The sequence below is a fragment of the Haemorhous mexicanus genome, chromosome 6 (genome assembly GCF_027477595.1).
Source record: "Haemorhous mexicanus isolate bHaeMex1 chromosome 6, bHaeMex1.pri, whole genome shotgun sequence".
NCBI lineage: Eukaryota > Metazoa > Chordata > Aves > Passeriformes > Fringillidae > Haemorhous > Haemorhous mexicanus.
In genome coordinates this window covers 59,195,113-59,208,914 of record NC_082346.1, presented here as the reverse complement: position 1 = coordinate 59,208,914, position 13,802 = coordinate 59,195,113, and the positions used below count along the sequence as shown (strand labels likewise).

Sequence of the window (13,802 nt, the reverse complement as noted above, 5' to 3'; positions counted from 1 at the left end):
TGAAGGAAATGGTACTGTCTAAACCAAGCTTTTGTTTTTAGAAACATAAGAAGGTTTTACAAGTCTTAGTGTTTAAGAATGTTTGGAAATGGTACCAAGCACTTTGTTCTTTGTCTCTGCTGTCCTTCATTGTTTCAGTTGTTTTTAATAGTTGGAAGATACTGAATAGTGAGGAAAATGACATTATTCTTTTTTCAGATGTAGAAATCACTGAAAACCCTGAGGCATATCTTAAAATGACCACAAAAACTTTGAAAGCATCTTCTGGTAGGCACCTGCTAATGCATGTGTCTGAACATGGCAATCTCCCTGTGCTGCACGCTATATTCCTCAACCTCTCTCATACGTAATGTCTGACTTCCTGCCTTGTGTGGACACCATGTCTCATCCTGTCATGGTGTTCTTAAGCTGCAGTATCCACATGGACATTAAAAGCAGTCAAGAACACACCATTTAGATCTGCCTGGTAAATGCCAAGGTGGTTAACGTGCATTTCATTGTACTGATCCAAAGTCTTTTGGTTCTTTCTCGGTGGTTTGCTCTGGGTAGTATCAATTTTTGGTTGTTTCTAATTTTGGTTGCATAACTACTGAAGGCAGTAGCTCCAATTCTGAGAATATTTTTTTGTGGTTTGTGCATGACAGAACTATGTGTGTCCTGTCTGTTAAATCCAGAACAAACATTCTCCAAACCAGGACATGTCTAACTTGTTCCTCTGACATGTTGCAGATGTGTGATAGTTATTGTTGGGATGCAAACTTTACAAAACCATGGTGCAGCCTTGTCTTTTGGTTTGTTGGTTTTTTTTTTGAATACTCTAACCTGTATTCAAGCATTTTCCCGAAGAAAACAGAATGTCCCATAACTGCATGGCTCTCATCTCATTACCTTTGAAACACTGTTGATGTTTTGCAAATGTGCATGCTTTGCAAGGAAAGCTGCAAAACTGTCATTTTTATGCCATAACTTGATGCCATTTTATTCGAAGCGCTTTCTAACTTAATACAAAGCAACAGCTTCCTTGTGGAGGTAGGATCTTGCACTCATGGTGTGTGGTTTTGATTTTATTTGTTTCAGGAAAGTCCGTTTCAGAAGCTCGTCCTTGGCATTCTCCAGGTAGCCCAGTCTGCAGGAAACACAGATACAACCAGGCAGAGATGGTTGGAAATGTGTTGTCTGGACCAGAGACAAGTACTCCCTTTAAACCAGACTATGTGAGTTGGAGGCTCTGTGGGCACTGAACCCTGTACTACTGAGTCTGTTTGTTGTTCTGTGTAACTCCACTTTCTTCCCTTCTCCAGCATCAAGGAAAAGAATAGTTGAGGTGGGAATTTTCATTTCACACCAACTTAGATATTATTTCTGGTGACTCAGGTTGAACTCCTGGTCAGTCAAGGCCTGGAGGAGCTTCCTTCCTCTATTGTCATAGGACAAGTCTAGAATTTAACCCCCACAAAGGACAGGGTGTGAATCTCTTGATACTTACTGACATATTTCCCTTTCCTAAGCAAATTTGAAGAGTCTTAATATGCAACACACCATTTAATCTGCTTCTAGGCACTGAAAAATGTGCCAGAATGGCTTATTGTCCATTAGTGCCTCAGCCTTGGTGGCTGTTTGCCAGCCATGGCTTCACCAGCAGCTGCCAGGCTCAGTAGATCTGGACCCATTGTCAGCACTCTTCCAGGCAGGGTGGTACTGGTATCTGGCTGCTTTTGTCATCAATAACCCATTCTCAGAGCCTTAGAGTCAATATTACCAAGACCCACAATCCAACAAAGAACACCAGCAATTGTGCATTGTCTGGAACACGTAGTGCAAAGGCAATTAATTTGCCATGTCCACTCTTGTAGCCATTGGCATCACCATGGTGTGTGTTTGTTTACTGGAAAGGCACAGAGAGCCAGTGTAAACTGGTAGCAAAGCTGCAGAAGCCCAGTGCTAAATCTGATGTGCAAGAGCTCAGCAGCAGCCCAGCCACCCCAGAGTAGCACAAATTAGGCTGGACCTTTGACATCCCTTTAACCTGCTGGGCTCACCCACCAAAATGTCATTCCAGGTGAAGCAGCTCAGCTCTGCAAGCAGCAGCAGCAGCAAGGAGAAGATTCCATCTGCCAACATGAGTGATGAGGAGCCCCAAGACGATCAAGAATTTGTGAATCTAGCAGCAACAGAGAAGCAGTCAGGTACAGAGCATTAGGAGTGGCTTTGGGGCTGTGATGTTTGTCCTGTGACTCTGAGAAGACAAAGCAGACATGGCACAAAGGCAGCATATTTGGGAACAAAAAAAAAAAAACAAAAACCAAAAAAACCAGTACTTTGCCAAATTTCCAAGTCACTGGCTCCCTTCTCATCTGGTTCTGTCCAGCCCATGTGTGCTGTTCAAAGCTTTCACATCTTCTGCCAGAATTGAGATTTTTCTTTCATAACATACTTCTGTCTCTTTGCTGCTTGTAGTGAATGGGAACAATTTCACTTTTGTCTGATACTGAACACTTCAGGGACTTCTAATCAGGTTTCAAACCAAAGGTTCTGTCTAAAACAAGATTGCTATGTGGAGTTACTGGTACTCCATATAACAAGATGCTACAGCTCCCATTTACAGAAGTTTGTTCAAAGCTGGTAATGCATTCTGTTCTTCAGTATCTTTACAGTGGTCCTTTAATGCAAACAGAGCAGCAGGCTGGTTCTCTTGGCCTTTTAGGACCTCATTCCTGGTTTCACATGCTTGAGATTGTAACAACACATTGTACTGCAGTCACAAAAGCAAATCATGTGATGAAAAGAAGGCTGCAGCTACATGCACCAGCTCATTTACTTTGTTTCTCTGGTCTCACAAATAGTCCAGGGCTGTGTCTCACATGTGGGATGAGTAGGAATAACCTGAGAATGGTTTAGATGTGTTTTCAGAAAGTGTCACTGATCACACAGGTCGCATCTCCATGTCCTTTAGCACTGAATTGATGAAACAATCATTAAGAGTTATTAGAATGGTTTGTGTTGGAAGAGACCTTAAAGTTATCTAGATCCAACCCCCCTCCCATGAGCAGGGACACCTCCCAGCAGACCAGCTTGCTCAGAGCCCCATCCAGCCTGGCCTTGAATGCTCCCAGGGATGGGGCAGCCACAGCTGCTCTGGGCAACCTGAGACAGTGTCTCACCACCCTCACAGTAGGGAATTTCTTCCTAATCTCTAATCTAAACCTGCCCTCCAGTTTAAAGCCACTGTCCCTTGTCCTATCACTCCATGTTTTTGTCAAAAGTCCCTCTCCAGCTCTCTTGGAGCCCCTAGAGGCATTGGAAGGAGCTCTAAGGTCTCCCTAGAGCCTTCTCTTCTCCAGGCTGAACAGCCCCAATTCTCTCAGCCTGTCTTTACACGAGAGATGCTCCAGCCCTTTCATCATCTTTGTGGCTTCCTCTGGGCTCTCTCCAGCAGCTCCACAAAGACATAAAACACAAACCCAAGTCCTAACTGCTGGATTGTATTTGTCCTGTGCTGGATTTTGATGTTCACCAAATTGCAGCTAGGCTCATTGAATGCTGTGTCCTTAGTTTTCTTCCAAATGAATTAAAACATGTCCAATTAATGCCATTAAAATTCTTTGTCGCGTTGCTATGTGGGTAACTTGACCAGCAAGATGAAATTTAGACACTGCAGAATCTCAAGAAAATGTGGTTGAATGACAGCAATACATTAGAGCAGTTTATTGATCTCAAGTAGCATGGGAAATAATTTTCTTGCAAAACTTCTTGCATCTTTTTTACACACTCCTTCCTCTACTGAAGTTTTAATTATTTTTTTTCCTGTGATTTGCAGGCATTATTGATAGGTGGGAGCTCATCCAAGCTCAAGACCTCAGAAATAAACTTAGGATGAAACAGAAATTGCAGCAGTGGCAGCAGCTGGACTCAGACCTCAGTGACATCTCTGCTTGGCTTGATAAAACTGAGCAAGAGCTGGAAGAGCTGCAAAAGGTGAAGCTTCCAACCAGCATGCAGGCATTGGAACAAAAGGTCAAGAAATTGAAAGTAAGTTATGGCTTACTGAGAAGAGGGATTTCAAGATGCAATGTTTTTTAATCACTGTGTTCTCCTGGGATCAGTTGGCAGCATGGATGCCAATAGCAATTCCTGTGCCACAGAGGAACTGAACTGCTCTCAGCAACGAGGGCCTTAGGCAAGGTGCTTCTGTCTTCATATACAGAGATTGGCAGGCAGAAGTAAAAGCCTTTCCCCTTCTCCCTTTCTGTTTTCTTGCACAGTGATATCAACATCTTTTCCTTGTGCTTTTCTTCTCTATGCAAACCAGAAACAGATTGAAAATTAGCCAGGTCAACAGGCTGCAAAGTCTAGGCTGCCTTTTTTTTTTAATTGAATTAAGGGTGGGGTGTAATTCCAGCAGGAGACTGACAAAGATCTGCTCTAAAGCTGTGGTTTCTGCAACATGAGCCAGCAGGTTACCTGGGCACATGGAAGTGGGACTCAGGCAATGAAATGCCTCAGGTTGAAGTCTGAGAGAGCAAGTGTTCCTAAAATCTGTGGAAGTGCAAAATCCTTGTGTGCTCACCCCTCACCAGCTGCCCCCTGTGGAGTCACCCTGAGGCTACTGGTCAGTCTGGTAGTCACCCTTGGGGTGATGCTCACAAACAGGACACTGCAGGACAGAGGAGGGATTCCTTAGGCATGCTGAGAGTATGTTTGAGCCTCCATGTCCTGGAGTAGGTATTAGGCCAGGGACAATGACTCTGCACTCCAGTAAGATCAACTCTGACTCCTTCAGCCAGTCTGGATTAGGCACCAAGCCCCAGGAAGGGTTTGATGGTGCCTCCCAAGTGAAGGGATTTGTTTCCCTTCAGCCTGGAGTTGGGTGTCTGACCTCCTCAAGGAGCAGAGCTTCCCTTCTCTCTTCTGCATCTGCTTAAGAGGAGTCCAGCTGGCTGTAAATCCTGTTTTCAGACAGTTTGGCTTTAGAGGGGTGTTAAAAGAGCCAGTGTGCTCTAAGAAGTGAATTTCATGAGGTGTCAGGACATCCCAATTGCCTGGGAGAAGGATAAAGCCAGACTGCCTGCAGAGTGGCTTACTGGTGTTCAGAAGTCTGTTTGCTTTGTCTGATATTAAGAGAAACTTTATTGCCTGGAGGAGAGGGGGACAGGATCCTTTGATGGGTGAAAAAAAGTAATTTAGACCAGCAGTTTTCTACAAGTGGAAGTCAGATCTTGAGATTGACTCTCTTGGATGGAAAGGCTGCTGAGAAAAGCAGTCTGAGCTTTGTGGCTTGTAGGATTCATCCTGCAGCTCTAACCTCCCTCTACTGCAGGAGCAGCTTGGAAAAGATGAGTACCCTTGATTCAAACTGTAAACTGGAGGGTACAAGGAAGGTATTGTTTGGCACTTTTTTCCTAAAAAACTTCAGAAATACAGGGTCAGACTTAACATAAAGGTGGTTAGATGAGATGACCATGACTGCAAATTCCATATTATTCCCTCTGCAATTCTAAGGGAGAGGAGGAAAGCAGGCAGGACTGCCTTCTGAGGGGACCTTGAGAAGTTAGAGAAATGGGCTGACAGAAACTGAGACCAGAGAGAAGAAAAATAATTTCTTACAATGGGGTAGTCTGGTGTGGGAAATAGTAAAGGTAAGAAGATTTTTCAGAAAACTGGGAAAAGCAAGCCTTAGAAGGAGCAGAGGAAACTCAAAGCTAGCTGCAGCTGCAGTCAGAAAGTAGAAAAAGTTATAATGACTTTTTATAAGAGAAACAAGCATTGTGTGAAGAGGTATACATGTACTTTTAGTAATTGGCTAGAACAACTGTCTGTAAGCTTTAACAATATACTATTAACTAAAAGTTTTTAAAATGTTCTGTAGCAAAGAGGTCTGTGGCTGCTTCTGGCTGTACATGAGCTTGGCCATCTTTCTGTTGTCTCAGCCATGTAATGAGGCTGATGCTGCAAATAAAAGCTCAGGGAAAGTACCCCAACAGTCCTGTCCTGTGTGAAAAAAACAAACCTCCAAACAGTCTGGTGTGGGACCAGGGGCCCAGAGAGGGGTGGGGAATCTCCATCCTGTGAAATACTGAAAATTTAAATTAATGGGGACCCTGAGCACACTCCTTGGAGTTTGAAGTTGGTCCTGTGTGAAACAGGAGAATGGAGTACAGACCTCCAGATGTCCCTGACAGGATTATTCTAGGATTCTGGGGTGGCAAAACCTTTATTAATTAGGAGAAAATACCATGTGGTGATCAATGTGAGTATTTGTCAAAATGTCAGGCAAAGAGCTCAGAGGAATTGAAAGGCAGATGTGGATTAAGCCATAATGCCTGTGACTTAGGGAGAAGCACAAGCCCAGTCACACTTATTTTCTTCAAAGTGAAGGTTTTGGCTTTAAAAACCCCCAAACATAAACCTGCCTCAATATGTTCCTTAGCAGTATGGAAAAGCCACCAGATTCAAACATCCTTCCCCAACACCTGTGATACTTTTGAGTGTGTGGTTTTAATGTAAATAAACATACTTCTCATCATTCATAAAAACTCCTAATCTTCTTTTTCTACCAGGACGTGCTTAAAGCATTTGACAGCTACAAAGCAGTGTTGCTTTCTGCCAACCTGAGCAGCAAAGAATTCCAGAAAGCAGACAGCACAGAGTTCAAGGAGCTGCAGAACAGGCTTCGGAAGGTCAACTTGCACTGGGAGAAGGCAAATCGTGCACTGGACAACTGGAGGAAGGGTTTGCAGCAAGCCTTACTGCAGTGCCAGGTGCATACCACATGCCAGCTTGTAAGGGAAAACTCTTTGGGATTCTGTTGAGGAAAGGGCAGAGGGGGAATTCCTGCACATCAGTGGAATGGTCACTCACAATCCAAGACACTTTGTTTCCTGATAAAGTTGCCGCTGATGGATTGAAACGGTTTGGTAAAAATATCTTTGAAGTGGATAATGCCCTTTACTACATAGATGGAATGCTTTAACAAAGTTTCTGTACCCTCACTAATTGTGAATTTGTTTGTAGGTGAAGGCAGTACAAAGGTGTTTTTCCTCTTATGGGCCAATCTTTTTGTTTCTCTAGGATTTCCATGACCAGAGCCAAAAGCTAATCCTGTGGTTAGCAAGTGCTGAAAGCCGGAGGAATGAAGCACAAATCACAGATCCCAATGCTGATCTCAATACAATACTGGAATGCCAGAAGGAGCTGATGGTGAGTATAGTCTTAACTGCAGCACCTCAGCTCTCAGCACACACTGAAGAGCAGGATGTTTGTGTCTCACAGTGTCTGCAGCCTGTCCTCAGATCTGCTGTGCTCAGGCATGTGGGTGGTTTTTGAAAAGAATCAAGACATTGCATCTACAAGGCACTTCTCCATAATTACACATCCTAATAAAGTTGCTTATGAGCAGTCTTTATGCTGGAGCAAGACTTCCAATTTTCAAAATCTAATGTCTTCTCTATATGAATTACCTGCTGCCAGAACTATTTTTAAATGTTAGTTCAAACAGGTACAACCAGTCTCTTCAAGAGAACTTCATTTCCTATATAGCTGTAATAACCATTTCTGTGCCTTGTTGCTTCTCAGGCAGGTTGTGTTGTTCTTTAAAACCTTCCAGAGTTCCTCCTTTTGGGAGAACATCCATAAAGTTGAGGGTAACAGTCTGTTGTGCTGTTTTTTGTTTATTCTCAGCAACTGGAGAAAGAGCTGCTGGAGCAACAGCTTAATGTGAACTCCCTCCAAGAGCTCACTGCTTACCTGCTGTTGAAATCAGATAGTGATTACATTGAAGAGGAGGAGAAGGTCCATGTAATTGGAACAAAACTGAAACAGCTGATTGAACAAGTCTCTCATGACTTAAAAACAATACAAGGGAATCTGGTGAGTTGGAATTTAAATACTTGTTTGTGGCTCTTCCTTACTGGAAAGAAATTACATATTAGACATATTAAGAGTGAAGGTATTTATAAAAAACTAACTTAAAGCTTAAGTACTTCCACCCTGACAAGCTGAAAAAAGAACAGTTCTGGCTGTAGGAGCAACTCCAGCACCCCAAGGCTAGTACAGTATTATAACAGAAGGGTTGTGCTGCCTCTGTCCTCAAGGGGCTTGAAGAGCAGAGAGCATACAGCTCTGAGTGAGGCTTTTGGTCGGGTCTTTTGGATGGATGAACTTCCTGAAGTCCCTTCCAACCTGAATTTGTGTGATCCAAACCAGGTATCAGGCTAGGAGTGTGTAATGAACATGTAGGAGTTGAAGGTCTTAGCAATTGGTTGCTTGTCCTGAGGCCTGTCAGAGATATTTCCAAGTTAATTCCTGTATGCACCCATAATTCCTGTATGCAATTCCTTCATGCTGGGCACTGTAAAACATTTTTTTATTCTATATACAGTATTATAACAGAAGGGTTGTGCTGCCTCTGTCCTCAAGGGGCTTGAAGAGCAGAGAGCATACAGCTCTGAGTAAGGCTTTTGGTCGGGTCTTTTGGATGGATGAACTTCCTGAAGTCCCTTCCAACCTGAATTTGTGTGATCCAAACCAGGTATCAGGCTAGGAGTGTGTAATGAACATGTAGGAGTTGAAGGTCTTAGCAATTGGTTGCTTGTCCTGAGGCCTGTCAGAGATATTTCCAAGTTAATTCCTGTATGCACCCATAATTCCTGTATGCAATTCCTTCATGCTGGGCACTGTAAAACATTTTTTTATTCTATATACAGTATTATAACAGAAGGGTTGTGCTGCCTCTGTCCTCAAGGGGCTTGAAGAGCAGAGAGCATACAGCTCTGAGTAAGGCTTTTGGTCGGGTCTTTTGGATGGATGAACTTCCTGAAGTCCCTTCCAACCTGAATTTGTGTGATCCAAACCAGGTATCAGGCTAGGAGTGTGTAATGAACATGTAGGAGTTGAAGGTCTTAGCAACTGGTTGCTTGTCCTGAGGCCTGTCAGAGATATTTCCAAGTTAATTCCTGTATGCACCCATAATTCCTGTATGCAATTCCTTCATGCTGGGCACTGTAAAACATTTCTTTATTCTGGGGAACTGGTTATGCTCATGTGAAGGGGCAGTGGGCTGTGCACCTACAGAGGCAGTGAAAGGTGGTGTTGTCTTTCAGGACACCAAAACATTCCTGCTAGTTCCAGATGACTTGGACTCAGGAGTCTATAATCCAGAAGAAGAGATATCCAGCCCTGCTGTGAAGAAGGCAAGTATTTTTTCCCTAATATTTTGCTATCAGCATATAATGTATTTTGACATACTTAGTCTGGAAGTTCCTCAAATATAATCATTTTACCTTTTAGGTCCATGTACCTTATTATAATATTTACAATCAGACCTTAAAGTCTACAACTGTCTTTTTAGAGAAATTCCTTGTAGTTGCTGAAACCTGGATACTAAAAGCTATTTCTCTCAACAGATGGCCCTTAGGAGAACAGCTGATGGCAGAAATGGCAGCAGCACAAGGTAATATTTTATATATGCCTGATCTCTTGATAAACAGTGAATATGGCAGAGATGAGCTGTGTAACAGCAGAACCCTGGGCAGTTGTTCCTTGTAGGTTGACACATGGGTGGAGGTGATTTCTGCCTACTTGTGGAGTCCCCTCTACCTACCAGCTCTGGGCTGCTCCTTAGGGAATGGTTTTCTTCAGCACTCCTGCTCCAGGACCTCTGCAGTGATGTGCAACCCTGGCTTAAGAAAATATTTTTTCTGCCAAGTGGAGGATTTTTTAGGTTTAAATCTTCCTTTAATTCCACCAGCATGCCTGGAAAAAGAAACTTGCCCCTGAGAGCCACTTGGTACAAACAGACCATGAAGGACAGAGGGAGAACTTGACCCCCAGTCCACTGGGGTCTTTTCAAAGGGTAGATCTCAGTAGCCAGGGCAGAGAACAACTTCATCAGTGTGGATGATGTCTTTCCTTTGTGCTTCAACACCTATTTGGAATGGTCTGTTTGCCTCCTGGGAAAAGTTAAGTTTGCATCTGAAAACAGGGTAAAACCAACTTGTTTAACTCAAACCCTGAAGTGCCCGTTGTTCTTTGTTTCTCCTTTTCAGGAGTGAAAGCCATTCAGAACCTGTGCAGACAGCCCCTCGGTCTCCCTCTTTCTTCTACCGAGTGTTGAGAGCAGCTTTACCTCTGCAGTTGTTCTTCCTGCTGCTTTTGCTCCTGGCTTGCATGATCCCCTCCTCTGAGGAAGACTACAGCTGCACCCAGGCCAACAACTTCGCCCGCTCCTTCTACCCCATGCTGCGCTACACCAACGGGCCCCCCCCCACCTAGGACAGCCTGCACTCACACAAAACACTCTTGGCTGGTGCTTTTTTCTCCCATGCTGCTCTAGCATCAATCAGGCAGTGAGTTTCACATCTCAAAATGTATATCTTGACAGAATTTCAGCGTTTTTGTACGGGAAACAAAACTTTTTCTATAGATTTTTTTTTTAACTGTAAGCCACACACTTTATACTTTGATGCAATAGATACACTATTTTATAGAGGCAGTGCTCTTAAGCTTGCAAGGTGTTTGGATACTGAGTTCTTAGATGCAGAAACAACATCACAGTAATCTTAAACATAGCAGTCTGTCTTGGGTGAGCATGACAAACAAGCAGGTGAAGAGGGACTTCATTTAATATGATTTCTGCACACACACTTCACGTTACTTGTATCTTTTGGTACTGTAGTCACTTGGTGGAAGCAAAAAAATTGCATATTTTTGAATCTTTGTTGTTGTATTTTATTCATCTAACACGTTCAATATCATGATGCACATTTGTTTTGTTTGACATAAAGTGTTCTAGTAGTTAGGACTGCTGTGTTGTCTTTTTATACCACCTTTGAAATAAGGAATTGCTGCATTGCATGGACATGGTTTATAATGTACATATTTTCTAGATGGACATGATTATGTAGACTATCCCTGATGTATACAAATAGTGCAATGACTTTTTTAATGAAAGTTTTTTTTTTCAGTTTTTAACCTGCTGAATAGTGTACAGTACCTTGGGAGAGAATTGTGCATTTTTATAAGCTTTGTTTTTAAAATGAAACCAGTGTGTGGGCGGTGGCTGGAGAAACACTGTGTACAGTCAGCATTGCCACTGCCCCTCTGTTGTACAGTTTGAGTACTGTCATTAAAATTTTGCCAATGTCTGCAGGACTGTGGGTGTGTCTAGTGGGGGGAGACCAGCTTCATGTTCCAGCAGTGCTGCCCCTTCCACTCCTGGAAGAGTCAATTTCTTTGCCTGCTAAAGGAGTGGTGCTGGAAGAAGCACAACCACTCTCTTGCTTGTCAGAGCAAGAGATCACAAATCCAGGAGTGGGACCTGTGTTCCTGGCACAGATCCTTCCCTTTGGAACTGCTTTCCTGGAGGAAGAACACAAACTTGAACCAATTCATGCTTGTTACTAGTTCGAAATGCTGAACTATTTCCCACTCTGGAACTGACTTTCTATAGTGGGAGTCCTGGAGTGGGGAAATGCATGTGGGGGAGAGCTCAGTGCAGTAGTAAGGGCTTTGGTCAGCAGCTTTTTGTGTGTGGCAGTGAAGGGACCCAGGAATTAGCCTCTTTCTGCAGTGCTTACCCATAGAAAATAAGGTCTCTGATTGGCCTCTGAGAGTTCTCCCACCCCTTCTGCACTTGTCCCCACTGGTGGTTGCTGACTCCCCCCTGGCAGGGGCCTTTACTGCTTTGTCCTCATGTTCAGAGAATGGCCAAACCAGCAGCTTTTTCCCAGCCAGGGTGGCAAACCCACTGTGGTTTATTTCCAGGACATTAAACTAAACTCATAAGGCTGTGTTGAGGTGCCAGACTTGTGCTCCAGCACCAACAGCTCTCACAGTGGGGCTGTATCCAGAGATGGATCCCCCTCACTGCACACAGCCACACACACTGTCCTCTCTCCCTCTGCAATCATTATTTGATATTTTCAAAGCAATTACTTTAAGATGGAGCTCATTGAAGTTTCTTCCTCTGTAGAAGTGAGCCAACTCTAACCATTATTTCATTGCCAGGTTGCCACAAATGCCCATGCAGACCTTTCTGCCAAGAGTAATAGGCAGTTGCTGACGTGATATTCAGTTCTTCTTCCATTAAAGAACCTATGCAGGGGAAAAAATTGAACAATGTTAAAAGGTCTAAGGAAAATTTCATAGCCTACAATTTCCTTTCATTATGAACAGTTATATCAAATTGTTGAGCTGATGTAATATATAAAAAGAGGAGCTTTCAAGAAATTATCTCAAAATGTCACTAAAAAACAATGTCTGGGAAATAGCGTAAATCTTTTTTCTTCCACACTATTTTAAATAGTTTTATTTCCTATTGATTATAATCACTGCACTGTAGGCTGACACTGAAGTCTGCTTTAAACAAGTCATTTTATATCCCCAATAATTTCTTTGTGTCATCATCTCTCTCAGGACTGGGTTGTTAGTGTCCAGGGAAGGAAAAAAAAAATATTTTCAAGAGAGGACAGATGCAGTAGTGAGAGCAACCCATTATGATTGTGCACAAGCATTGAGAAATCAAGCCAAGCCAAAACTAGTTTTGAATTGAAGTCTTATTTTTTTGGCAGTGAGATGAGGCCTTGGTCTGTTTTCAGCTATACCCACCCCCCTCCAGCACAGTCAGCAGCAATGAGAAGGCTCCAGGGAGACTTGGGAACAACTCCTGGTACCTGAAGGGGCCCTGCTAGAGAGCTGCAGGTGGGCTTCTTACAAGGGGATCGAGTGGCAGGACAAAGGGTGGTGGCTCTCAACTGCCAAAGGACAGCTTTACTTTAGGTGTTAGGGGAAATTCAGTGCTGTGAGGGTGCTGAGGTGCTGGGATAAGTCGTGCAGAGAGGATGTGGCTGCTCCATCCCTGGAAGTGTTCAGGGCCAGGTTGGATGGGGCTTGGAGCAGCCTGGTCTGATGGAAGGTGTCCCTCAGTCACTGAGCACACACATTTTGTGCTCATGAGAGCAGACTGAGCTCAGCTGCAGGAGAGAAATGAACAAAAAGCAATATATTTACATTGTGTGATGCCTGCTTAGTCAGCTGCACCAATCCATAACAATGAAACACAGCAACAGACAAATGCCAGCACTTCACAGAACTAAAGACAGCTGGAGGAAAGGGAGGGGCTGGGGAGTTGTGGGGTTATTTTCACATTACCATAACATACATCAAGTGCTTTAAAAGGCACCACTTTCAGTCAGGAACCTGATTCCATTACAAACTCGCAGAGTGAAATGTTGAAACCAAAGTGACAGGAATGAGAACAAAACCTTTTGTGGAAAACAGGCATAGGAGATGTGGAGTAAGCACTGTAATGGCTATGCCAACTCCTCTGTGACACTGATGAGTGAAGAAGGTTTTGTTGAGGCAGTAGCAGCAGATGTTGGCACTTTTATAGCAAAGCAGTCTCTTCAAATCAAAATTGTTAACACTCAGCAATACATGAGGAGTATAGGTGACTCTTAAATGTAAAGATGGAGTTAAATAATACACAGATCATAAATAAAATGAAGCCTTAGCTATGAAAGTGCCATTTAACACATCCCACTTCACTTTAGCAGCAAAATACTGTGAAAAATTAATGGAAATAATGCTTATGTTCCACATTGTAGCACTTGCTGCCATTTGCAGCAGTCTCTTTAGAACTGGTGTGGACACTGGGTCAGCACAACAGATCACATTGTACCTGCTTTGCTGACCCATTATCTCACAGGACCTAAGTGTCAAACCATATTTTCCGAGATGGATGGTGATGATAGCAAAGGTGTTTCCATGGCTTCTAGGTCTGTCTGTTTGGAAGTGTGAAAGGATGG

At 43.3% G+C, this 13,802-nt stretch overlaps 1 protein-coding gene across 3 annotated transcripts in view; it reads left to right on the top strand.

Annotated features, from left to right (window-relative positions):
* SYNE2 (spectrin repeat containing nuclear envelope protein 2) overlaps positions 1-11,141 on the top strand; it is a 177,375-nt gene extending 166,234 nt beyond the window's left edge. For 2 of the 3 annotated variants that reach the window (XM_059850505.1, XM_059850503.1), the window contains 10 exons: positions 199-267; positions 1,078-1,214; positions 2,060-2,186; positions 3,818-4,029; positions 6,558-6,758; positions 7,069-7,197; positions 7,678-7,866; positions 9,099-9,188; positions 9,402-9,448; positions 10,044-11,141. In XM_059850505.1, coding sequence (XP_059706488.1) covers positions 199-267; positions 1,078-1,214; positions 2,060-2,186; positions 3,818-4,029; positions 6,558-6,758; positions 7,069-7,197; positions 7,678-7,866; positions 9,099-9,188; positions 9,402-9,448; positions 10,044-10,269 — 1,427 coding nt within the window. In that variant the 3' untranslated portion in view covers positions 10,270-11,141. The remainder of the gene's footprint in view (positions 1-198; positions 268-1,077; positions 1,215-2,059; positions 2,187-3,817; positions 4,030-6,557; positions 6,759-7,068; positions 7,198-7,677; positions 7,867-9,098; positions 9,189-9,401; positions 9,449-10,043) is intronic. The other variant, XM_059850504.1, reaches the window with a different exon arrangement.
* Positions 11,142-13,802: the final 2,661 nt, after the last annotated feature.